The sequence below is a fragment of the Elgaria multicarinata genome, chromosome 11 (assembly GCF_023053635.1).
Source record: "Elgaria multicarinata webbii isolate HBS135686 ecotype San Diego chromosome 11, rElgMul1.1.pri, whole genome shotgun sequence".
NCBI lineage: Eukaryota > Metazoa > Chordata > Lepidosauria > Squamata > Anguidae > Elgaria > Elgaria multicarinata.
The window spans coordinates 46,454,246-46,476,723 of NC_086181.1; the positions used below are offsets into that span (position 1 = coordinate 46,454,246).

General features: G+C 54.2%; 2 protein-coding genes across 2 annotated transcripts; both read left to right on the forward strand.

Moving 5' to 3' along the window:
- Nucleotides 1–2,365: 2,365 nt before the first annotated feature.
- GABARAP (GABA type A receptor-associated protein) lies at nt 2,366–8,171 on the forward strand. The gene is made up of 4 exons (XM_063137798.1): nt 2,366–2,503; nt 5,642–5,720; nt 6,091–6,209; nt 7,558–8,171. Exons 1-4 carry the CDS (start codon nt 2,414–2,416, stop codon nt 7,624–7,626), a joined length of 357 nt encoding a protein of 118 aa, XP_062993868.1. The 5' UTR covers nt 2,366–2,413; the 3' UTR covers nt 7,627–8,171.
- Nucleotides 8,172–12,017: 3,846 nt separating this feature from the next.
- PHF23 (PHD finger protein 23) lies at nt 12,018–21,717 on the forward strand. Its single transcript, XM_063137767.1, has 5 exons — nt 12,018–12,098; nt 13,811–13,842; nt 14,574–14,666; nt 18,118–18,784; nt 20,149–21,717. Exons 1-5 carry the CDS (start codon nt 12,077–12,079, stop codon nt 20,388–20,390), a joined length of 1,056 nt encoding a protein of 351 aa, XP_062993837.1. The 5' UTR covers nt 12,018–12,076; the 3' UTR covers nt 20,391–21,717.
- The last annotated feature ends 761 nt before the right edge of the window (nt 21,718–22,478 follow it).

The following is a 22,478-nucleotide window of genomic DNA, read 5'->3' on the forward strand; positions in this document are numbered from 1 at the left end:
CCCTAGAAGTGAGGTGGTCATAAATAGAGGCTGAAGCAAGGAAGTCTTGCACTGTTTAAAACTCTCTGCCTGTAACAGTACTTGAATACAAGCCCAAATATGGAATGCTGAATGATACTGCCAAACTATTGCCCCTCTGCAGGTAGGAAAAGAGACCTGGAACTAGGCGAGGGTCCTCCCAAAAAACCCATGACACTCCCCAGTGCTTTTCCTCGCCTGCTTCCTCCTTCCCACCCCATAAACAAGAATTCCAAGAAGAGTCATGTCTTACACAGGAGTGGGCAACTTGTGTCCCTCCAGATTTTTTTGTGGGGGGCCCCTACAACTCCCATCAGCCCCTAGCCAGCACAGCCACTGGTGAGGGACGCTGGAAGTCGTAGGCCAAAACTTTTTGCAGGGCCACGCGTTGCCCGCTGCTGCTGTGTAAGAACTGAATCTTCTTGGGTGGGACAGGAAGAAGGAAGCGTGCTGGTGCGTATCTTGGTAGAGGCACTTCTGGGGTGCAGGGTGGGTGTGCTAGGCTGATGGTTCGGAGTACTTGGAACACGTGGGATTTTTGCATTCTTCTTTTGTGGGGTCTTGTCAGTCTCCTCTCTCTCTTCCATCCCTGTGTTACAAACAGGGCTGGCCAAGATTCTTCCCTTTCCCCCTCTTTTTGGTGCCTGGTCGTGGCCTCTGCGGCCATCCTTCCACGGATGCTAATGAAGTTCTACCACTCCATCCACCCTGGTCTGCCTGTCAGGCTGCTTAACAGAACCCCCCTCCCCAACCCCCCTTCCTTTTCTTACTCCTTCTCTGCAACACGGCCCATCAGGCTGCAGTTTACGAAGGGCCGATTCTGCTGTTCCTTTCGGACCAGTTTCGCTTCGGCGGTTGCCTCCTCCTGCCTCACGCTTCCTCCCTCCAATATTGCCTGCCTTGCTCTCCGCATCTTGAGCTTCGCGCCTTTCTCTGCTCTGATGGGGTGTGTGTGTGTGTGGACGCGCTGTAGTTACGAGGCTTGCTGCAGCAAGCAGCCTTGGCCATGCCTGTCTCCTGGTCCAGCGCCTCTGCTACACCAGAGCCAGGCTTGTCTGTTTCCCTGGGAGGGCTCAAGCACCCTCTTCAAAGAGCCCACCAGTCCCTGCTATGTCTGGCTCTTTGTCCTGCCTGGAGAGGGAGCTGTACCCGAACTTGGTGCTTCTCCAGATGTGCTTGACTACAGCTCCTATCAGCCCCGGCATGCTGGGAGCTGTAGTCTACCTCATCAACCTTCAGGCCCTAGATCTTTGACTGCAAATCCTATCATCGCTAACCAGTGGGCATGCTGCCGGCTGGGGCTGGTGGGCGCTGTTTAAGTCCAACTGTGGCTTTCTAATTCTAGTCCCCAGATATTGGACTACAGCTCCCATCAGCCACAACAGCTGGAGAGCAGCTGAGAAGATTTCTGCCCCCGCCCTTCCTCACGTGACTAGCCCCTCCCCCTGCCGGATCTACTTGGTGTGGGGTGGTGAGCGCACGTGATCATTCCTCTCCGCTGACGTCAATCACATGACTGGCCGTGTGCCGCCTCGCATTCTCTCTCTCCCCGATCCTTCCGCGTGTCCCGATTTGTGTGGGGGTTTTGGGGCGAAGTTTTCTGCCCCCTTTCTCTCTGCGGAGGCTCGCGTGCCCCCCCGTATTCACACGTGCACAACGCGGCGCGCTCCTCCGCCGAAGAGGGACGGGGGAGTCCGCAACGCCGCCCGCACTACTTTGTTTTGGTGTCACCCAGCCCCGCAAGTGGCGCAGGGGGCAGCCTTCGTGAATCACCCCTAGCGTAACGCTTTAAAGCTCCAAATGTTAGAATGGGGGCTTATTATGGGATGCGGGGGAGGGGGCTACGGGCAGGGCCGAGCCGGGTTTCGTCGAGGAGCGCTCAGAACCAAGCGGCGTCGGAGGGGGGGGGGTACTGGAGAGCTTGTATCTGTTACGCAGTCAGCGTAGCCGTCTTCTACGTACGCCGGTTGCGTCGACTCGCGGAAACTGCGGAGCGGAAGTCCCGAAAGGGCAGTTGCGGCGCCTCGGTTGCGCAATGAGCGTAGCCTGCCTGTGCGTCGCAATCGGGACGGGCTTACGTAAGAAGCGTGGCTGCCCGCGGCGGCCCTAGAGACGTGGTGTGGAGAGAGCGCTGAGGCCGGGAGCCGCCGGCTTTCCGTATTCTCGCCGGCCGTTTACGCCGCCTCCGCAGCCGCGCTTCCGCCGCAGGGGGCGCTGTGGGCCGCCGCCCTCCTGCGAGGATCCCTGCGCGTGGAAGAGGCGGCGCTGCGCGTGCGCGGGAGAGCGCGCGCCGTGTGTTGTGGAGCGGCCCTTCCCCCGCTCCGCCCCCCTCCTCCCTCCTCCTCCTCCTCCGTCGCGTCGCTTCGCCCCGGCAGACCGCCGCCCGCCCGCCGCCATGAAGTTCGTGTACAAGGAGGAGCACCCCTTCGAGAAGCGCCGCTCTGAGGGCGAGAAGATCCGCAAGAAGTACCCGGACCGAGTCCCGGTGAGCGGAGGCGGGAAAGGGAGGGGAGGGGAGAGAGGGAGGGAGGGAGGGACGCCTCCCCCCTCGGTCTCCCCTCAGCCCCCTTCGCCTCAGTCAGCCCGTGTATCCTTCCGCCGGGAAGGGAGAAAGGCCCCCCTCACAACCTCCCCCCCCACACGATTGACACCCCCCTCAGATCCCTGCACCTCCCTCCAAAGGGGGTCACCTCGCCCCCTCCCCCCGCCCTCCCGTGGCTCCCTCCGCCGCCGCAGCCGGCCCTCTCCCTCCTCGTATCCCTCCGCCGCCTCCACTTCCTCCTATAAACGGCCCCCCTCCCGAAAGATGCTTCTTTAAACGCCCCCTCCCCCCCCCGGAGAGGCATCTTGAATTAAAGCCCCCCCCCCTCCTCCTCCTCCTCCTCCACGAAACACAGGTGCCTTTAATACGCAGCAACAGGCGGAAGTCGTGCGGCCCTGAACGTGGCTGGGGTGGGGGTGGGGGATTATGGGGCGTGTAGTCCCCAACTGGAGGTCGGGGCAGGAAGGCGTGCAAAGCGGGGGAAGTGAGGGCCCTGTGTGTGTGTGTGGTGGATGGAGCCCACCTGGCAGGTCGGTCGTGTGTGGCCCCGAACTCCTCCCCGAAGCCTTCCTGCTATAGGCTCAGGGGTTCCCAGGTAGGATCGTAGCCATGGCAGGGGTGGATATTCCTGCATTGAGCAGGGGGTTGGACTCGATGGCCTCGTGGGACCCTTCCAACTCTGCTATTCTAGCATTCTGTGATCTTTTTGCAGCTAAGAATTTTTTTTCCTCCTCCCTCCCCATCCCCTTTCCTTTTGTGTCAATTTTTTTTGGGGGGGGGTTAGATTGTAAGCCTGTGGGCAGGGACTGGCTTAAGAAATGTTTTTGTAAGCCCCCCAATGAGAGCCTTTTTGGCTAAAGGGCAGGATAAAAGTACAACAACAACAATAATAATTCACTCTTGACTCAGAAACAAGTTCCTGACGGTGGCGCTTTAGTCCTTCAATCCTAAACTAGGAGAAAGCCCCGCTCCATTCAGTGGGGTTTATACTAGAGTAAAACAGGCATATAGGGCTGTGCTATTGGGGGGAGCAGGAGTTTACGTGGGCTTGAGCCCGCTGTGCCAGGTTCAGGAAGCAGTGGCCTTGTTGCCATGTTTTTGCTATATAACGTCTATGCAACATGCGGAGAAAAACCATGATGCAAGCGGTGAAGGTCTCAAAAGGATATTGTCTCTTGCCCTGTTTGTTTACTAGCAGACTCATAGGTCCAAGCTCACACTCTCCTTCCTTAAAGCTGCTCCTTTTGTTATTGATATCACTGTGCATCACAAAGCTTTGCAGAGTATTAGAGGTCCCTGCCCTGAGGAGCTTACAATTTAAAATAAAACCCGGGAAGGAGGGGTCAGCAGGAAACATGCTGTTAATTTAGTTACCAATATGTGGGCTTAGTTTTTTGGGGGACGGGACGACTGTGTTGAAGTCTTTAAGGAAAAAAAGTGGGCTTTGAAGGTAAAATACTCCAAGAGGTGCTCACAAGGAAGCTTTGTGGTTTGCCTTGTGATTTCAGTCCTTCACCCCCTACCTCTCTTGTCTTTTTGGAGGGTGTGTGTGTGTGTGTGATAATAGTGAAGAGGAACCTTGGGGGATTTATGGGCCAGAGTGGTTTCCAGAAGTGAAAGTGAGGCTGTTAGCATAACCATTTCTTTTCCATTTCTGCAAATATGTGTTGTAAGAAATGCTTGAGTTTCTACCTGTCCATTGGGCAGCCGGTTAAAGCCAAAGGGAGAAGAGTAACGTCCTTTTCAGCTGAACTTTTGTCCCATCCACCCCCTTCTCCCACACAAGCCCCTCTCCTGTTTTTTATTTTATTTTATCAGAATGCTTGCCTCTGACTTTAGTTTACAGCTGAGCTTAAAAAACTAAAACCAAAACTGCCCTGCGTCGCACACGCAAGTATGGTCTCAAGAGCATTTCGAGCAAACTCGGTCTCACGTAGAGCCCCTGGACTCTTTCTCTGCTGTGTTGATATATGAAAGCCTCCTTGACCGATCAAAAGCACTTCTCTGGGGGAAGAGGTGGGTGATCAGTCAAACGTGGCATCCAGGCTTCCACCTTTTCCTGTCCAGGGATCTGTTCCCTTGCTGGGGAACATGGGTGGGAGGGTGCTGTTGCACCATGTCCTGCTTGTGGGTCCCTGGTCGACAGCTGGTTGGCCACTGTGTGAACAGAGCGCTGGACTAGATGAAGAGCTGCAGAGCTGACGTGGGATGAACTGGTGGCGTTTCACCTAGTGTAAGGATGCAGTGATGAGGAAAGATGCGCCCTGTTCTGTTCCTGCCTGTCCAACATCTATTGAAAGCTCAACTAGCGGGGGCGAGGGAATGGCACTCTTTCGCAGAAGACAAGAATTTTCCTCGCAGGTGGCTTGGGAGGAGATATGCTTGGTCTGATGACTCTTGTGCCTTGAATCATCTCTGGGAACTCCTCAGATCCCTCTGTGGGCATGCACGCTGTTAACTTGTCTTTCTCCACTCTTCCGGGAGGAGCTGTGGAGGAGGCTTAACATTCCCAGGCCTCCAAGAGTTCCGTTTGCTCTTGTGCCCGGCAGGGCAGGGCGTTCCCTTGCCCTTGGTAGACGGGCTGTTCATGGGGGCTACGGTTCCTTTGGGGAGCTCACAGCAGCTGTGGGAAAGTGAGAAGGCTGTATCTCCAGCCTCCGCCACCTTGGTCCTCTCTAGATATGTTGGACTGCAACTCCCGGCATCCCCCTTACTGAGAAGGGTTCTGTCTGGAATTCTCCCCTTTTTGCGTGAGCAGGCCGTAGCTCTTGCCCAGGGTTTCCTGGAGTCGAGGAGAATGCCTCTGCCCCAAAGCAGAGTTCTGGTTTCAAACAGGTTCCGGGGCTCAGCCCTATGAAGCCCTTCCGTGAGTCATGTTGCCTCAGCTCTGCCACAACAGGACTTCCCACTTCAACTGTCACCAGCGAACCAGACTCCCGGAAAGGTGATCCGGCTGCTTCCTCGAACAGCTCGTTCTATTGCTCAACCAATCCTATAATTAGGGAGCCTTTGCTGCTGCTGCTGGAAGTCTTCCTCCTTACCCTTTGCTGATGCTGCTTCTGTCTCTCTGCAACCCTGCAGGTCATTGTGGAAAAAGCACCGAAGGCTCGGATAGGAGATCTGGACAAGAAGAAATACCTTGTCCCGTCAGACCTCACAGGTAGGAGCCCAACTGGGTGGTGAGCCTGGGGGCCGGCGGGTGAGGACCTGGACTGGGGCAGCGGGGCCGCTTTGTCATTCATCTTTTTAGAAGTGGGGTGCAGGTGTGTGTGTGAGGGTCAGCTGCAATCGGTGTCAGCACCGGACAGTTGGATGAAGTCCACCCACTGGGCTGCCACCCTCCCAGGCGTTCTCCTGGTGAGCCCCATTCATTTCATGGAGGTTTCTGCCTGATGCATACATTTGCGGCGCCTGGTGAAATTCAGAGTTGATGCAACTCATTTGGGATGGAATCGACGCCACGACCATGTTTGGAGATTCATCACCTCCTTCCGCCCCTTTGCCTAACCCACGCCCCTTCTCGTCCCCAGTCGGGCAGTTCTACTTCCTGATCCGGAAAAGGATCCACCTCCGAGCCGAGGACGCGCTCTTCTTCTTCGTGAACAACGTCATCCCCCCGACCAGTGCCACCATGGGGCAGCTCTACCAGGTGGGTCGGTTTAAAAAAGGGCACGTCCCGGCTTTCTCCTTAGAAACGGCGTTCACGGCAGCTTGCGGCTGTTTTTGCTTCTGCCGTGGACACGGCACCGTCGGTTAAACACGAAAGTACAGCAGATCAAAAGGATAGGAAGGGAATTTGGTAGGCTAAGAACATATTGCCTTGGAGCAAGTTGTTAAAAACCCCAAATCGGCAGCAGTATTAAAACAACAACAACCCAAAACCCTACACATAAAGGAAGCCAGATTCCAGCTGGACATCAGGAAAAACTTCCTGACTGTTAGAGCAGTACGACAATGGAACCAGTTGCCTAGGGAGGTTGTGGGCTCTCCCACACTAGAGGCCTTCAAGAGGCAGCCGGACAACCATCTGTCAGGGATGCTTTAGGGTGGATTCCTGCATTGAGCAGGGGGTTGGACTCGATGGCCTTAGAGGACCCTTCCAACTCTGCTATTCTGTGATTCTATGATTTGCTGCTGAGCTGAAGTGCTCCTATGACTGTATGGAAGCGGTGGGGAGCCCCTTGCAGCCTCGGGACCGAATTCCATTTCAAAGAAGCTCGGACATGGGGGTGGGGGGTCCTATTTAAGTGTGGGTGGGGCCAAAATACAAAAGAAATACCAGTGTGTTTTAGATGGAAGCTTTTACTGCCAATGACCGAGGTGAGGTGTTTCATCCTTTTAGAATGGGAGAGTAACTGTTCAAAAGCCAAGAAACCCCCCAAACGATCAGTGTTTGGAGAGGGTGTGTGTGGCCATCTGGCCGTCCTAGAGAGCCAGGTTGGGATCCCACACCTGAGGTTCCCTGCTCCTGGTGTCTGGGATTGGGAGGGAGGGGCAGGAGAGAGGTGAGAGGTGTGAAACAGGGTCAGGGTCACTACCGGGGAGCCCATTTATTTATTTATTTATTTAACTCATTCATTATAGTACTTTTATCCTGCCCTTTAGCCAAAAAAGGGCTCTCAAGGCTGCTTACAAAAATATTTCTTAAAACAGTCCCTGCCCACAGCCTTACAATCTAAAACGAAAGGAAAGGGGATTGGGAGGGAGGAGGAAAAATTGATCCATCCAGCCGCACTCCTCTATTCCCGGCTGGCAGCGATGGCTTCTCGAGATCTGGGCTGGCGAGAGGCCTGCTCCCAGCTCGCCCTGCGACCTGGGATCGGGGTGCCGCCAGGGGTTACGACCTTGGAGCCTCCTCTCCCCCCCCCCCCCCGCTGCAAAGCATGCACTCCGCCCGTGGGGCCTCCTCCCCAGTTCCTGGCTTTGCTCCCTGCAAATGTGTTCCTAGCCTGATGACGGCGCCGTCCTCTTTCTCGCTCTCTCCCGACCCCATGCAGGAGCATCACGAGGAGGACTTCTTCCTCTACATTGCCTACAGCGATGAGAGCGTCTACGGCAGCATGTAAGGGGCGCACCTCTAGCTGCTGCCGCCTGGGGGCGTGTGCTCCTGAAGGGACCTGCACTTTTTTCGTTGTTGTTTGTTGTTGATTTTATGTTAAAGAGCCTTTTGCCCCGGGAAAGGGGCAAGTTTGTGTTTCGTTTCCCCCCTTTTCCTTTTTCTCTGGAATATTCCTCTCCCATCCTTTTAACTTCTTTCCCTTATAATCACACCTGTTTCTCCTGTCCCCGCTGCTCTGACCTGCCTTGGGCGTTCTTTGAGGTGTCTGTAGCTAAAAGAAAATACCTCTTTCCTTTTGCCCCTTCCTCCCCTCCTGGTTTTTCCTTTTTCCTTTTATTTCCTTCCCTTTTTTTTTTTTTTTTTGAAGGGGGTCGGAGATCTCGAATTCTCAGCAACAACAAAAAATAAATAAATCCTCTCCCCCCATTTCAATCTTGCGATTTCACTCCCACGCCTGGGGTTTTTTCCCATTGGGGTTTTGCTCTGCCTGGCAGTTTCTGTAACCAGAGGGATCGGGAATGCTAATTAAAAAAAGAAAAATATAAGGAGAAACCTGAGCCTCTGGATTTATTTATTGGTCTATTTCTTACAATTATTTACATCCTGCCTTTTAGGATAAAATCCTACCAAGCCGGCTCACAAGCGAAACAACAATGCATTCATAAGCACCCTTATAAAACAACCTTAAAAATAACTCGTAAGGATTTGTCCCACAGAGCAGTGGACGGTGGAAGCCCTGTAAAGGCAAGGAGGGACGTCCCGTTGGCAGCAGGGGGATGAGGTCATCTTCTGCCTGCTTCTCTGTCTCTCTCGCGTTCTTCGGGGATCCTTCCCACAGGGCACTTGGTTGTGAATTCTTAATTTCTTGCAAGGCGCAAGGAGGGAGGTGGGGTCATGAGCTCTCTGTGGCGCTGATCGGAGATCGGCAAATTGATACTTGCAAATATTTGGGGAGTGAACCCTTAGCAGTGGGGGCAGGTTGTCGGTTTGGCTTGGAAATCTGGCTGGCTAAATACATGGGGCCATAGGACCCTGGTTACTTACATCCTTGGTGGCGTAGCAGAAGCCAGGCCTGGATGCAGGGCCAGGGTGGGTATGGTTGGGCTGTTGCCCGTGGACCCACACCCTAGCAGGGGCCCACGGACAAGAGCTCCTTGGACTCGTTCCTCCATGTCACCGTTGCAACCTGCTTGGTCACCTGCCCCTTGCTACGGCCCAGGCAGTGGAGTTGGTGAGAAGGAGCAGCAGCAGATGCCACGGCCCACTGGTTTACTGGCTGCCTGCCTGTCAAGCAAGCAAGGGGAAGGAAGCCAGATTCCAGCTCGACATCAGGAAAAAACTTCCTGACTGTTAGAGCAGTACGACAATGGAACCCATGACCTAGGGAGGTTGTGGGCTCTCCCACACTAGAGGCCTTCAAGAGGCAGCTGGACAGCCATCCGTCAGGGATGCTTTAGGGTGGATTCCTGCACTGAGCAGGGGGTTGGACTCGATGGCCTTAGAGGCCCCTTCCAACTCTGCGATTCTGTGATTTTATGATTCTAAGGGGTAGCAGTAGTGAGGAGGAGGAGGAGGAGCAAGCGCAGCTGGCAACAAGGGCCGTGGGGGCTCCCCCGTCCCCCACTGAGGGCATTGTGCCCCAAGGTCCCTCCAAAGACTGGACCCGGCACTTGCATGGGTGTTTTGCAGCCACAGTGCCAGGGCTGGATCCTGGTGCGTGTGCCTACGCAGGCAGCTCTTGGAAATGGCGGCGGTGGTGGTGGTGGGCGGAAGGAGGGAGAGCAAATGATTCCTGCCCTAGAGTGAGGAGGTGGTGGTAGTGGTGGACGGTTCCCTCTTAGCAGAAGAAAGCTTCTCGGTGGATGTTTCGGATGGTGCAGCGGGGAGGGGGGCGGCTCTGGACTGAAGTGAATCCCGCTCGAGAGTGGAGGTAAGTTAGGGTGACCCTATGAAAAGGAGGACTGGGCTCCTGTATCTTTAACAGTTGTATTGAAAAGGGAATTTCAGCAAGTGTCATTTTCATATATGGGGAATCTCCCTCTTCACAACAGTTAAACCTGCAGGAGCCCTGTCCTCTTTTGTATCTGACCTCTGTAGTATAGCTCCTGCACTTTAACGGTTGTGATGGAGAGGGAATTTCACCAGGTTCCCCATATATACAAATGACACCTGCTGAAATTCCCTTTTCTGTGCAACTGTTAAAGATACAGGAGCCCGGTCCTCCTTTTCATAGGGTCACCCTAGGTAAGTGGAAGGTTACTCGCAGGGGTTGTGTCGAAATGCAAGCCGGGGAGGGATAGTGAGGGTCCACCCCGATGAGGGGCTGTCCAGGGAAAGCCAGATTGGTTAAGCCACCAAATGCTAACTGGGCTGGGAGGGGCCTGCGTTGCTGAAGATCCAAAGGACGCCTCGTGTGCTGTGGCTCTTCTCTGGGATACATGGCGCAGTTCTTGGCATCCCCTTCCTATGAGAGACGAGAGAAGTCTCTTTTGCTGGACCAGTTTGCAGTGGTATAGAAAAGTACGCAACCGTTGGGATGATACAGAACTCTTCATCAGCCAATCCCTCCGGTTAAGAAATGCTAAAGGGCCCCTGAGAAGGAGTTCCAGCCTGTCAGAATGTGTTCTTTGACTTTCCGGGGTCAAGAAGGAAGGAATTCTGTCTTGGCTCATTTCCCTTGTGATTAGATTGACCACACAACAACGTCTGCACTTTGGCATCAAGAGCCTACAGTTTCCCCATCCCATTTTAGTGATGTACCTGCCAGCCCAGCCATTTTTGCAGAGACCTAAAGCTGCCTGGCTTATGTTTACTCTGGCTGAGTTTGGACGATACGTTAATCAACTGGGGTGTGTGTGCGGTTATAGGAACAGAAGGGGAAACAACCACTGATTAGTGTGTCGTCTGAACTCAGCCTCTGTTTTGCACCTTCCAGAGAGTGGGAGGAAGAGGCAAAACGTGAACATTCTTCACCTATGCAAGCTTTAGGACACAGCCAGTGGGGAGCAAAAGGCCTGCTGCTAGAAATCTTGGACTCTGCATTCAGATCTGCCAGGTTGTACCTTTCTCCTCTTCAGGCGCATGTGAGATCAACCAGGAGGGGGGATTTCACCTTTCACTTTCACTTTAAAAGTGAATTTCCGTTCCTGCTTACTTGCCTGCAAAAAGAAAACTAATACAAATGTTAATAAGTTTCCTCCCCAGGAAGCTACTGGGAACATCTATTGTTTGAGAGGTTCTGTCTTTCTCTACAGTAAAGGAAAACAACGGTGGTCTTCAAAATAGAATCTATGTAGCAATACCCAAGTTGTGGGAAATGGCAGGCTACCTCTTTAAGATGGGGTGGGTGGGGGTCCTGCTGCCACCCTATTATTCTCTGGTAGCCCCTTCCCACCACCTACCTGGAGATTCCTTTTGAATGTTTAAACCACCACGTGGCCTCTAACCCGCCCTATTTTCAGCCTTCCCCAATCTGGTGCCCTGCACAACTGTGTTGGGACTGCAACTCCCAACACACTGGAGAAGAGAAGTTTGAGGGGAGACATGATAGCACTCTTCAAATACTTGAAAGTTTGTCACACAGAGGAGGGCCAGGATCTCTTCTCCATCCTCCCAGAGTGCAGGACACGTAATAACGGGCTCAAGTTACAGGAAGCCAGATTCCGGCTGGACATCAGGAAAAACTTCCTGACTGTTAGAGCAGTACGACAATGGAACCAGTTACCTAGGGAGGTGGTGGGCTCTCCCACACTGGAGGCCTTCAAGAGGCAGCTGGACAAGCATCTGTCAGGGATGCTTTAGGGGGGATTCCTGCATTGAGCAGGGGCTTGGACTCGATGGCCTTGTAGGCCCCTTCCAACTCTGCTATTCTATGATTCTATGATCAACCCCGACCAGTATGGCCAATAGCTGAGAACGACGCCCTGCAGAAGTGTGTTGGGACTGCAGCTCCCATCATCCCCAGCCAGCTGGCTACGGATGATGGGAGTTGCAGTCCCACACGTCACCAGAAAGGGCCTGTTTAAAAACAGACTCCCGCTCCCAGGCTCTCTTCGTCTCCGCTGGGCGGCGAAGACCACACTCCCCGAGATGCACCGCTGCCCCTTCGGGGTTTGCCGGGAAGAGGAGGCGAGAAAAGGCGGGTGGAGGGGCTGCGTGCGCATGCGCGGCGCGGCGCCCGCCGGGACGTGTAGTGCGGCTCCCACGTTCCGCGCGGCGCGCCTTGCGGCGGGGCGGACTCCACCTCCCGGCATGCTCGGCGGCGGCGGGGCAGGAGGGAGGGGCGGGGCCGCGAGATGGGAGGGGGGAAGGAGGAGAAGCGAGGGGGAGGGGGAGGAGAAGCGGCGTCGGGCGGCACCGGACGAGGGAGCGAGGGGCGGCCGGAGCCGGAGCGGGGTGGCGGGATCCCGAGCCCCGCCGTCGCGGCCTGGGGTGGCTGGCTGGGCAGGGGGCCGGCCATGGCGGAGCCCAGCCCCGAAGGTACAGGGCCGGGGGTGGGGTGGGGTGGGGGGACACAGGAGGGAGAGGGGGAGAAAAGAAAGGGGGAGGGGGCCGCCAGACCCACACTTCTGGGGCGAGGGAGGGGGGTTGGGGCACGGGGGGGCGAGGAGTGAGCGCCCCTCCTAGGAAACTGGAGGGAGGGAGGGAGGGAGGAAAAAGAAGGGCGGGGGGGAACGAGGTAGCAGACCCACAGTTGGGGGGAGAAGTGGGGCTGTCGGGGGAGGACAGCAGGGGGAGAGTCTGTGTAGTGTGTGTCTGTGTGGGGGGGGAAGCTCGCCCCAAAGGAGACCACCCTGGAAGTGTGTGTGTGTGTGTGCGTGTGTGTGCGCGCGGCGGGGGGGGGAGAGGGAGAAACAGAGCTGGGGGTGGGGTGGGGGGTGAGAGTAAAGAAGAGGCGAAGTCCCCAGGTGGGGAGGGAGGGAGGGGCCCCCGCTCCGGGTGGTCGTGTCTGTATGTGGAGGCAGCCCAGAAAGCCTCGGGGGGAGGAAGAGGAGGAGGCGGCGGCGGAGGGAGGGAGGGGGTGGAAACGAGAGGGGGGGAGGGGAGGACGGAGAGAGCTGGATCCGGGGAGGGGGGGTGTTGGGTTCGGAGCCAGGCAGCCGGGGGGGGGGGAGCAGGAGAAGGATTGGGGCCAGGCGCAGGGGCTCTGGGGGCTGGCGAGGGAGGGAGGGAGGGGAGAGGCCGGGGAGCCTGTGTGTTTTTGTTGTGGGGGGAGGTAAGATGGAGGCCGGGGGGGGGCTCTAACCAGGTGAAAGGGAAGCGAGGAGGAAGTTGGAAGGGGAGCGACGGGGTTGGGGGCGAGAGTTGGACTCTGGAGAAGACTGGTGGGAAAGGGGGGGCAGCAAGGAAGAAAGTTGGAGGGCAGAGAGCCCCCCCTCTCCCCAGTGCGTGGAGGAGGATCGTGTGTATTTTGGGTGGGTGGGTGGGGGAGAGATAACAGGCCCAGGAGGGAATTGGGGTTTCCAAAGGCTGGAGTTTGGAGGGTGTTGGGTGGAGGGCAGACAGAACAGAGTGCAGCATTTGGGGGTGGGGGGGTGGCACTTCTGGAGGGGAGGGAGCCAGGAGTCCGGCCGGGGGGGGATGCGCTGTGTGGGTGGGGTAGGGTGGATGCCGAGTGTCAAGCGAGGTGGGGGCGATCAAACAGCCCCTCTTTTGCTTTCCGGTGCGGGTGGTGCGTGTGGGGAGAATTATTCCCCTGGGTGCTTCCGAGGCTGGGGGGGGGGTACGCGTGGGGAGGCCCCTCTGCCAGAACCACTCGAGCAGGGCGGTGGGGCGAGAACCAGCGTGCCTTGGGGGTGGGGGGGGGGTGGGGTGCAGCTTTGAAAGGGGCAGAGAGAAGGAGATGTGGGGCAAGGTCTGGAGCAGACGCGGGAGGTGGGGGGCCGGCCAATTCCCCTAGTCAGTAGAGCTGCAGTATAGAGCAGCCCCCTCCCCCTTGGGGGTGGTGGAGGGGGGGTGTCCGCTGGCGCGTGGGGCGGTTGGCAACTGAGGCACAGCTGGGAGAGACCCATCGAATGTTTTCTGCGTTGTGCCTGGGGGTGGTGGGGGTGGGGGGCTTCCCTCTTATGCTGGCAAGGTCGCTTCTTGGGATTTGGCCTGCCTTTGTGGGGTGGGGGCGGGGGCTGCCGAAGACCCTCCTCTGCCTCCCCCCCACTCAAGTGAACCTTCCTCCCTTTTTTGTTTTGTTTTAGATCCGCCTCCAAACCTCAAACCCGAAACGCAGGTAAAAGGAAAGTTTTTGAGGGTTGATTGCTTTCCCCCCAACCTCCCTGTAGTGTTGTGTTGTGTTGTTCTGCTGTTTGTGGGTGGGTGGGGGGAGCTGACCCTTCTGCGCCCCCTTCTTTTACTAGCATGCCTCCCTTTTTCTGGGGGCGGACCCCTCCTCCTCCTCCCCCTTCCCCCCCAGCCTCATGGCCTGCCTTCACCTGTGTCCGGCTTGCTTGCGCCGGCAACGTGGCCCTGGAGAAGCCCCTGCGGCTGCAACATCCCCATTCGGCATGTGCTTTGCTTCTGCTTTGCCGAAAGCCAGCTGAACTGTCCCCACCCTGCCTTGCGGTGGGTGGGTCCAAAGACTCCTGGCTTTTCTCCCCACCCCACCTCGCCCAAAAATGCATAAAGCCCTTTCAGATTGTGCCCTGGGAGATCTGGCTTGCATTTCTAGTTTTGAGGCCTAGTTCTGGAGCTGGTGCAGGGTCGGGGGAGGCAGGGTATTCTGTAGTAGCTACTAGCTTAGCTACTAGCTTCTATCCCCTAGCCTATTTGAATGGCTTCCCCCCCCCCCCCAGTTTCGTAACCACCCCCACCACCCCACCATTGATCTTATGGGGCTGCTTAACTCCTTGCCCTAGAAAGGGATTTGTTGTGAGCTCAGAAATTGTTGAGTGCTGGGTGTCTCTGTGCGTATTAACCCATCCTTTCCCTCTCTCTCCCCCCCTCAACCCCATCCCTCACTAGCCTCCGGAGAAGAGGCGGCGGACTATTGAGGATTTCAACAAGTTTTGCAGTTTTGTCTTGGCCTATGCCGGCTACATCCCTTCCACGAAGGAGGTTAGTTTGGATTCTCCAGAGAAACGGGCCCTCTTTTTTCGCTGCTCTGCTCCCTAATGAAAAGTGTGTCAGCGTGTGTGTGTGTGTGTGCCCTCAATTTCAAAGAAAGGAGCTTTATCTTTCTTTCTGGGAGCTTTGGCGAAGGTGGGGTGGGGGAGCTACCCTGGTGTCTTTCCAGAAGCACGCGGAGTTGTTAAATAGAATCTCGTTTGGCCCCTTCACCTTTTTAAAGATGCATCTGCTCCGTATTGGGCTCTCGGTGCTCCGTCTCCTTCACCTGGGCATCACAGCACTCTCAGCCTGCTCTCAGCGTTGTTTCCTTCCATCTCTACTTGTCACCACAGCCGGAACCTGTGAAAAACGCCAGCAAATGCCTACGGAAACTACAAGTCCCAGAATGCTCTGAGACATGGCCATTTTGCTCGGAGACCATAGTGTGTTGCATGCTGGGAAGTGTAGGCAACTGTTCTGGAAGCAAGGGGACAGACATGTCCTGGCTTGTTATGTGGCCGCGCTCGGGAGGCTTCCTGAAGTGCATCTTGGGAGCTGTAGTTCTTGCCCCTGCTTTGCATTCTGGACCTGGCCTTCCGGTGGGCTTAATTTGTCAAGGCTTAGACAGTGCCCAAATAGGACCAAAGATCGCTTCTGAGAAATGACCGAGCTCTAGAAGCACAGCTGATCTCCACACATCTGGGACCTCGGGGGTCAGCCGGAATGAATTTTTTTCAGGTGATTGTCCCTAGCAAATATGTGGGAGCATGTGTTTTGTCATTGAAACACGTCTCTCTCTCTCTCTCTCCCCGTGTGAAATAAAACGAATACGTAGTGAGAGTGAAACTGAAGGTTCCCCAACAACCTTTAGTGAAAGAGTGTGGAATTCTGTTGACTCGTGTGCAGTTCTTTGGGTTTGCTAAAATGTATGAAGCGCGTCCACAGTTTTCATTGTTTTTTCCCTTAAATTTAAACTATTGTCTTTCAATTCCCCCCCCCCCCCCAAGTATTGCAATTAAAAAATAAGTCTTCATAATATAACATTTCAATCACGTTAAGTTTTCTCTCTCAAATATTTCAGGTCAAATACTTAATGATGCATTGGGATAAATAATTAACGTGGATCGTTTTTAAAATTTTGCTTAGTAAACACAAGCAAAATAAACATGCCAGTCAATCACTCTCTAGGGCATCAGAAAATTTTCTGAAGCTAATTACCCAGTACAAATTAATTTGCTTGGGAACGTTTTCCAGATTTTTTTTTCCAATTCGACATTTCCAAAGGCCAAGCCTGCGTCACTGATGGCTGGATGTCTTGCTTCAAAAGGGTCGGTGGTTGTCAGTTGCGTACAGGAGAGGTGTGTTGCTTTAGCCATCAGAGTGTTCTGTATTTCCATTTTCTTTCACCCTTTATACCAGGATTTTAATTCAATCCTCACATTGTTGGTCTCTCTGCCAGGGTTTATTCTAACCTGCAGTGGGCAAATCTTGTGCAGTGGGAACTAAGTTTTTGTTTAGTTGTCAAGGAGTTGCGCTCTTTCTTTTAAGAGGGAAAACACACAAAATAAAGATGAATATTTATTTCCTTTTGATCTTCTTAACATTAAGGAGCTTCGGCTATTGGGTGGTATAAAAACGCAATAAATAATAATAATAAGTAATTGTATACTTAGAGCGTTCCCTTGCTTGGCTACTTTGGGTGAGAGAACCTCAATTTTTCCTCTTTCCTCTCTTTTTCTCCTTAATCCTTCCTGGCTCTCTTTCCTTTTGCTCTGATTTTTCTGCCCTTCCTTAAAAGTTGGAAAACTCTCTGGGGTGAGATGATGTCCATGGCTTGAGAGGGGGGCTGTCCTGCTTTCTCCCCATTGGGGTGTGGGTAGGCATCCCTGCAATCTTATAAACCTCAAGCTTTGGGGGGGTATGTCTGTGTGTCTCAAGGTGCTCCAGTGCATCTTAGAGTGTACCTGCTTCCCTGTCTCCTACAGCTCTGCCTATTTAGAGACTATTTGATCCTAGGAACAGAGGAAGGTGCCTTTGGTTCCATCTAGCCCAGTACTGCTGACACTGACTGGCAGCCACAGCTCTCCAGGGCGTCAGGCAGGATTCTTTCCTCACCCTACCTGGAGAAGCCCGGAATCAAACCTGGAACCTTCTGCATGCAAAGCGAGGGTCCCAATCACACTGTGCCATGGCCCCGCCCCAGGGTCTGATTTTAAGATCGGAGAGTTTGAATTTACAGGTCAAGTGCTGCTAGAAGGGCCATTCCAGCAACTATTTCCACAAGCAGGGAACGTTATTATGATATGTATTTATATCCCACCTTTTGTCCAGTGCTGGGCCTCAAGGCGGCATTACAAGATTTAAAACATACACACTTAAAACCCATGAATACAGATGCACAAAACATCCTTCTCCTGGATACAGTGTAGGTTATTGTCGCGTGCTCTATGTGGAGGCTGACCCTTGCGCTTGATCCAGAAGTCGCGCCTGGTGGCTTGCAGGGTGCGGCGCGGAGCAACGTTCGAGGTTCCGTTGCTGGCATATAAAGCTCTAAACTGTTACTAAAGGTTCACTGGTGGATTACTTCCCCTGACATAGATATGTTCAAGTGCTACGTTCATTGGAGGAGGCGTTGCCATTTCATCCAGTGGAAACGGGGCCTTCTCCATGGTGGCACCCACTTTATGGAAAACCCTCCTGCTTGGTATGCAGGAGGCACCAACTCTGGGATGTTTTAGGAAAGACCTCCCTTTCCACCCTGACTGATCAGTTGAGGTGTCAGTTCTGTGACGTTAAATGTTTCAATTGAGAACGGGTTCATTGTTTGCTTGTTCGGGGCTTTAAATGTTTTTAACCGAGACGTTTTGCATTCTCTGTTTTCTATAAACCTTTTAACCGTGGATATTTTCTATTTCAAACTTTTGTGTTGTAAACCGCTTCGAGGTGTCTTTTTTAGATATAGCCAGGCTGTTTGTTTATTTATTTATTACATTTATATACCGCCCCATAGCCGAAGCTCTCTGGGTGGTTTACAAAAGCTAAAAATAGTGAACATTAAAAGTATACAAAATTTAAAAACCATCAGAGACATAAAAACAACAATATATAAACAGCAGCAGCTATTTAAAAACAACAGTTCTGGGGGCCATTAGAAAACAAACTTAGCGTTGTTAAATGCTGTTAAATGCCTGGGAGAAGAGAAAAGTCTTGACCTGGCGCCAAAAAGATAACAATGTTGGCGCCAGGCAAGCCTCATCGGGGAGATCATTCCACAGTCGGGGGGCCACCACAGGAAAGGCCCTCTCCCTTGTTGCCATCCTCCGAGCGTCCCTTGGAGGAGGCACTCGGAGGAGGACCTTAGATGTTGAGCGCAGTGTACGGGTATAAGCGGCTTGAATAAATCTGTGCTACCCAACGCTGGCCTGAGAAATGTATCTCACCTATCTCTCTGCCATCCCAGGAAAATGACTGGACGCCCTCGGGCTCGAACTCTCCCATCCGCCCGGAGAGCGTGGTGGACAGCGACGGCTGGGAATCGACGCACTCGGACCTGCACACCATCGAGACCTTTGTGAAGAAGGCCAAGTCCTCAAAAAAGAAAGCGGCTTTCCGCCGCCTCAAGTCCGACAGCTCGCTGCTGGAGAAAATGAAACTCAAGGACTCCCTTTTTGACTTGGACCCTGTCGGCAAGCAGCCGCCGCAGCCGCCGCCACTGGCCGGGCCCAAGGGAGGCCTGGACAAGAAGAAGGACAGGCGGAACCGGAAGGCCACCTTGGAGGCCGGGGGAGCCAAGCGGAACCGGGGCGACCAGGTGGGGGAGAAGCGCTCGCGCATCAAAAAGAGCAAGAAGCGGAAGTTGAAAAAGGCCGAGCGCGGCGAGAAGAAGCACAAAGCTTCCCTGAGCGAGACGGACTCTGAGGAGGAGGAGGCGGCAGCGGCAGCGGTGGCAGCCACGGCGCTGGTCTCCGTGCAGGCTCCCCCGGAGCTCATGGCTGCCAGCTTCCCTATTAAGCTGGAGGAGAGGGAAGGGAAAGGGGGCATCAGCACCGAGACCAGCCAAGACGGAGAAGGCAGCTCCAGCGAAGGAGAGATGAGAGTGATGGACGAGGACATCATGGTGGAATCAGGTGAGGAGGAGGAGGAGGAGGAGAGCCGGGAAGGGCTACCGTGGACCCCTGTTCAGCCACAGCACGACCTGAGGGTCAGCATCCTGCAATCTCTCCCCGCTCCGAGGTTCTGTGTAGCTATCCCAGCCCTTTTAAACCCCCTTTAAAAACAACAACACAGTGCAGCCTTCCGCCCAGCTGGCACCCTCCAGAGGTGTTGGACTACAACTCCCATAGCTGGCTGGGGGATGCTGGGAGTTGTAGTCCGCCACCTCTGAAGGGTGCCAGGTGGGCAGAAGGCTGAATGGTAGGGGAAGAAAGTGTGCGTCCTTGCCTCTCCCCGGCTTGTGTATTTGATCGTAAGGATTCCCTTCACCTAATAATAAAAACGCCTTAGCGTTTTAAGACGAGACCGGAGTTTCTGAGTGCACCTTGTAAGTTTCCCTTCCTTCACCTGCACAACTCCGAATTTACATCCCCCACCTCCCAAGAAGGAGGTGCAGTGGATCACGATGCTTAATTTTAAATTAGTAGTAGATTTTACTATTAAATGTATTTAAATATCGGTGTGATCTAGCAAGGGCTGGGATTGACTTCTGGTTTGCTAATCGTAATTGTTTTCTTCTCCCCGTTCCAACCACCCCAGTGCCTATGATCTACTGTTAAATTTACAAATCTGTAACTGTAGGCACAGAGTGGTAGTTGTAGTTGAAGCGATTATCAGGAGAGGATACAAATGGAATGAATCAACGAGCAGTCTGTCATCTTCGAACGACCCTGCTTTGCAGACTTTTGTTTAACAACATCGAGCGTCTTGCTGGATCAGTCCAAGGTCCGTCTAGTCCGGCGTTCCGTGCCAGGATCCCAGCGGGTGTGATGCCGTTGGAACGGGTGGACGTGGGCCAGCAAGAGCAGGTTTTAGCCCTCACGCCCCTGTGTTTTTCTTGCGTTGGCTACGCACGTGCACACAGAGTGTTGATTTTACTCGCAGAGTTCCTAGGTTTTCTGGCTGCCTGATTTGGGACTCTTTCCCCTAGCCACCATCCGGATCGCTTTCAGTTCTGTTTGTGTGGAGTGGATACTCGATGTAAATAAAACTTGCATATAGATATTTGGCACAGTTTTACTCTTTAGAAACTCTCTTCAGCCCCCATCTTTGCGTTTCCAGGCTTCACATTGCTCACATATTCTCAAGGTTTCCCCCCCCCCCCCCATAGCCTTAAAGCTTAGAAACGTAAAAAACTGACGTCGAGATTCTGGTGGTGATGCGTGTTGTGAGCCGTGCAGACTCTGATGCATGCAGTTCATGCTGCCTTTGTTACAAGCGGGCCTCTAAGCATGTGTGTGCGCTCTCTCTCTCTCTCTCTCTGTGCACTCTGCTTCAGGGGACGACTCGTGGGACCTCATCACTTGTTACTGCCAGAAGCCATTTGCTGGTCGGCCCATGATCGAGTGTAATCAATGCGGCACCTGGATCCACCTCTCCTGCGCCAAGATCAAGAAGACCAACGTTCCTGACATTTTCTACTGTCAGAAGTGTAAAGAAGGTTCTCGGAAGCAGCCGCCCCCTCCAGCGGTTCCCGGTGCGACAGCGGCCGTTGGGTCCAGGGCAGGTGGGGAACCCTAGCGCAGCAGGGAGGATGGCTCTGAGCTGGGCTCCCGTCCCAGAGGGGCAAAAGACTGGACAGAGTAGGCAGGCTGCTCTGGATTGGTATTCAAAACAAGCCTCGCTTCTTTGGAGGCAGAAGAGGTGCTCGGGGTATTTGGGGTGGTGACAGTCCCAGCACCAGTGGGGCGAGGTCTGCCCCTACAGAAACCGGCAGATTCTGGCTGGCAGTTGCAAGCCCCTCTCCCCCTTCCAGGCCTGATCCTAATCCACCTCCCATGTTCTGTTAAGGAATAGCATTGGGAGGCTGAAACCGACATGTGGGGATATGAAACTAACCATCAGGCCGGTTCCTGTTTCATGCGCTGGGATGCATACCGTTTGCAAGGGAGAGAGGGATGGCGGAGGACAGCCTGGGGTAGGACGGTCTGCATTTTTCGTGTGGCACTCCCCCCACCCCACCCCAAAAAATCTTCCTCCAGCCCCAGTGAAGTTCACCTGTAAATAGACAGAAGACAGAGGTGGTTTTTTTCCCCTGGATTTTGTTTGTTTCCCAGTTGGAAAGGGTTTGTTTTAAGTTTATATCCCTGTTCCTGACTCCTCTGAACGTTTATTTTATTCCTCCTGCATAAGGGGTGAGGAGCGTGGGATACCCACTGGGGGTTACTGGGCCACAGCCCAAGAAAAGAGGAAGGTACCCTGGACACGTAATTGCTTTTCTTTTGGTTAAACAGTTGGGAGGGGAGGGGGTCAAGGATTGCAATTGTTCCCATTAAAATTGAATTATATATATATATATATTTCTCCTGGATGAGGGAGAGAATAGCTGGAAAGAGAGAAAGTTGAAAGATTTTGTTTACCCCCAAAGTATTAACACCCACCCACCCCAATATTTTGAGGTGGTGGAACCGGTCAGGAAAGCCCTTGCGATTTTGCTGGTATCGAAATAAAAAGGGACAACTCGCCTCTGAAGTATGTTTTCTGACTGTTTCCACTGAGAACAGGGATTGGGTAAGAGGTTTCCAACACAGAGGGACTCAGCAGAGTTTAGGAGTGGTGAAGAATGCAACCCTACTTTTTAAGATTGGGAAGCTCCCCTAACCAGGACTCCGGGGGGGAGGGGAGGGGGGGCTTTCTCGGAACTCGGCTGCAAATCCCACGTTTTATCTGCTCCCCATCTGACGTTAGTTCTGATCAGTGGGGTTTTTTTTCTGGTTGGGTTTTGATCGTGGGTTTTGGTTTTTTTGGAGGGGCTCTCCCCCACCCACCCCACCCCCATGACGCCCTTTTTTTGTTTTAATATTTGCAACGGTGTACATGGCAGAGTTTTTGAATGTAAATAAAAGATGTGGACCCTTTTGGCGTTTGTAACAGAAGGTTGTGATCTTCGTTGATGTTCCAGGCGGCGGGACGGAGGGTGGGCAGGGGCAATCCGGCCATGGCCAGCCAGGGGCCCCTCTGAGCCAGGCCCTGTGGGGCGAGAGCTGAGGGGGAGGTGCTGGGGGGCCGGGGGGGGGGCATTCGCTAGCAGAAGCGCACATGCTCTGGTGGGGGCTTTTCTTGAGCAGGAGGACCTGGGGGTTGTGGGGGGGCATTTAGACTTCCTTCCCTCCTTGGCCCCCTCCCCTCTGTGACTCCCACCCCCACGTGTCTCCCTCTATTACCGTTTTCATGGTTTAAATGTGAGGCAGGCTTTGAATAAATAGGGGACAAGGGGGCAGGCTCTTGAGCACGTGCAGAGTGCAGCCTTGGCGTGCCAGCTCCTGAGCATGTGCAGAGTGACCTGCCTCAAGGGGGCTTCCCTCCTGGTGGGGGAGGGAGGGGGAATGTGCTTGCGTGGGCGGGGCTTCTGCTCACGTGACAGGCATCCGTGTTGCTGCGAGAGGACAAAGAAGGGGCGGGTCGTTTTCCTCCTGCCTTCCTCTTCCTGCGACGTCACGGCCGTAAGCCACGTGACGGGGACTGGGGAAGGGGGAGGAAGGAGGCGTGCTCACGTGATGGCCTGGCAGGAAGGCGGGTGACGTCCGTTTGCGCCGAGCCTTTCGGACGGTGGGTGGGTGGGGTCTGGACTTGTCGGGGGATTCTGGGAGTTGCAGTCCGCCCCCGGTC

Bases quoted from the DNA above. Each gene is read 5' to 3' on its own strand.
- GABARAP (XM_063137798.1), top strand. From the start codon at position 2,414: ATGAAGTTCGTGTACAAGGAGGAGCACCCCTTCGAGAAGCGCCGCTCT. The intron at 5,721-6,090 runs GTAGGAGCCCAA...TCTCGTCCCCAG, and splicing joins TGTCCCGTCAGACCTCACAG to TCGGGCAGTTCTACTTCCTG. The intron at 6,210-7,557 runs GTGGGTCGGTTT...GACCCCATGCAG, and splicing joins CCATGGGGCAGCTCTACCAG to GAGCATCACGAGGAGGACTT.
- PHF23 (XM_063137767.1), top strand. From the start codon at position 12,077: ATGGCGGAGCCCAGCCCCGAAG. The intron at 14,667-18,117 runs GTTAGTTTGGAT...CTGCCATCCCAG, and splicing joins ACATCCCTTCCACGAAGGAG to GAAAATGACTGGACGCCCTC. The intron at 18,785-20,148 runs GTGAGGAGGAGG...ACTCTGCTTCAG, and splicing joins GGACATCATGGTGGAATCAG to GGGACGACTCGTGGGACCTC.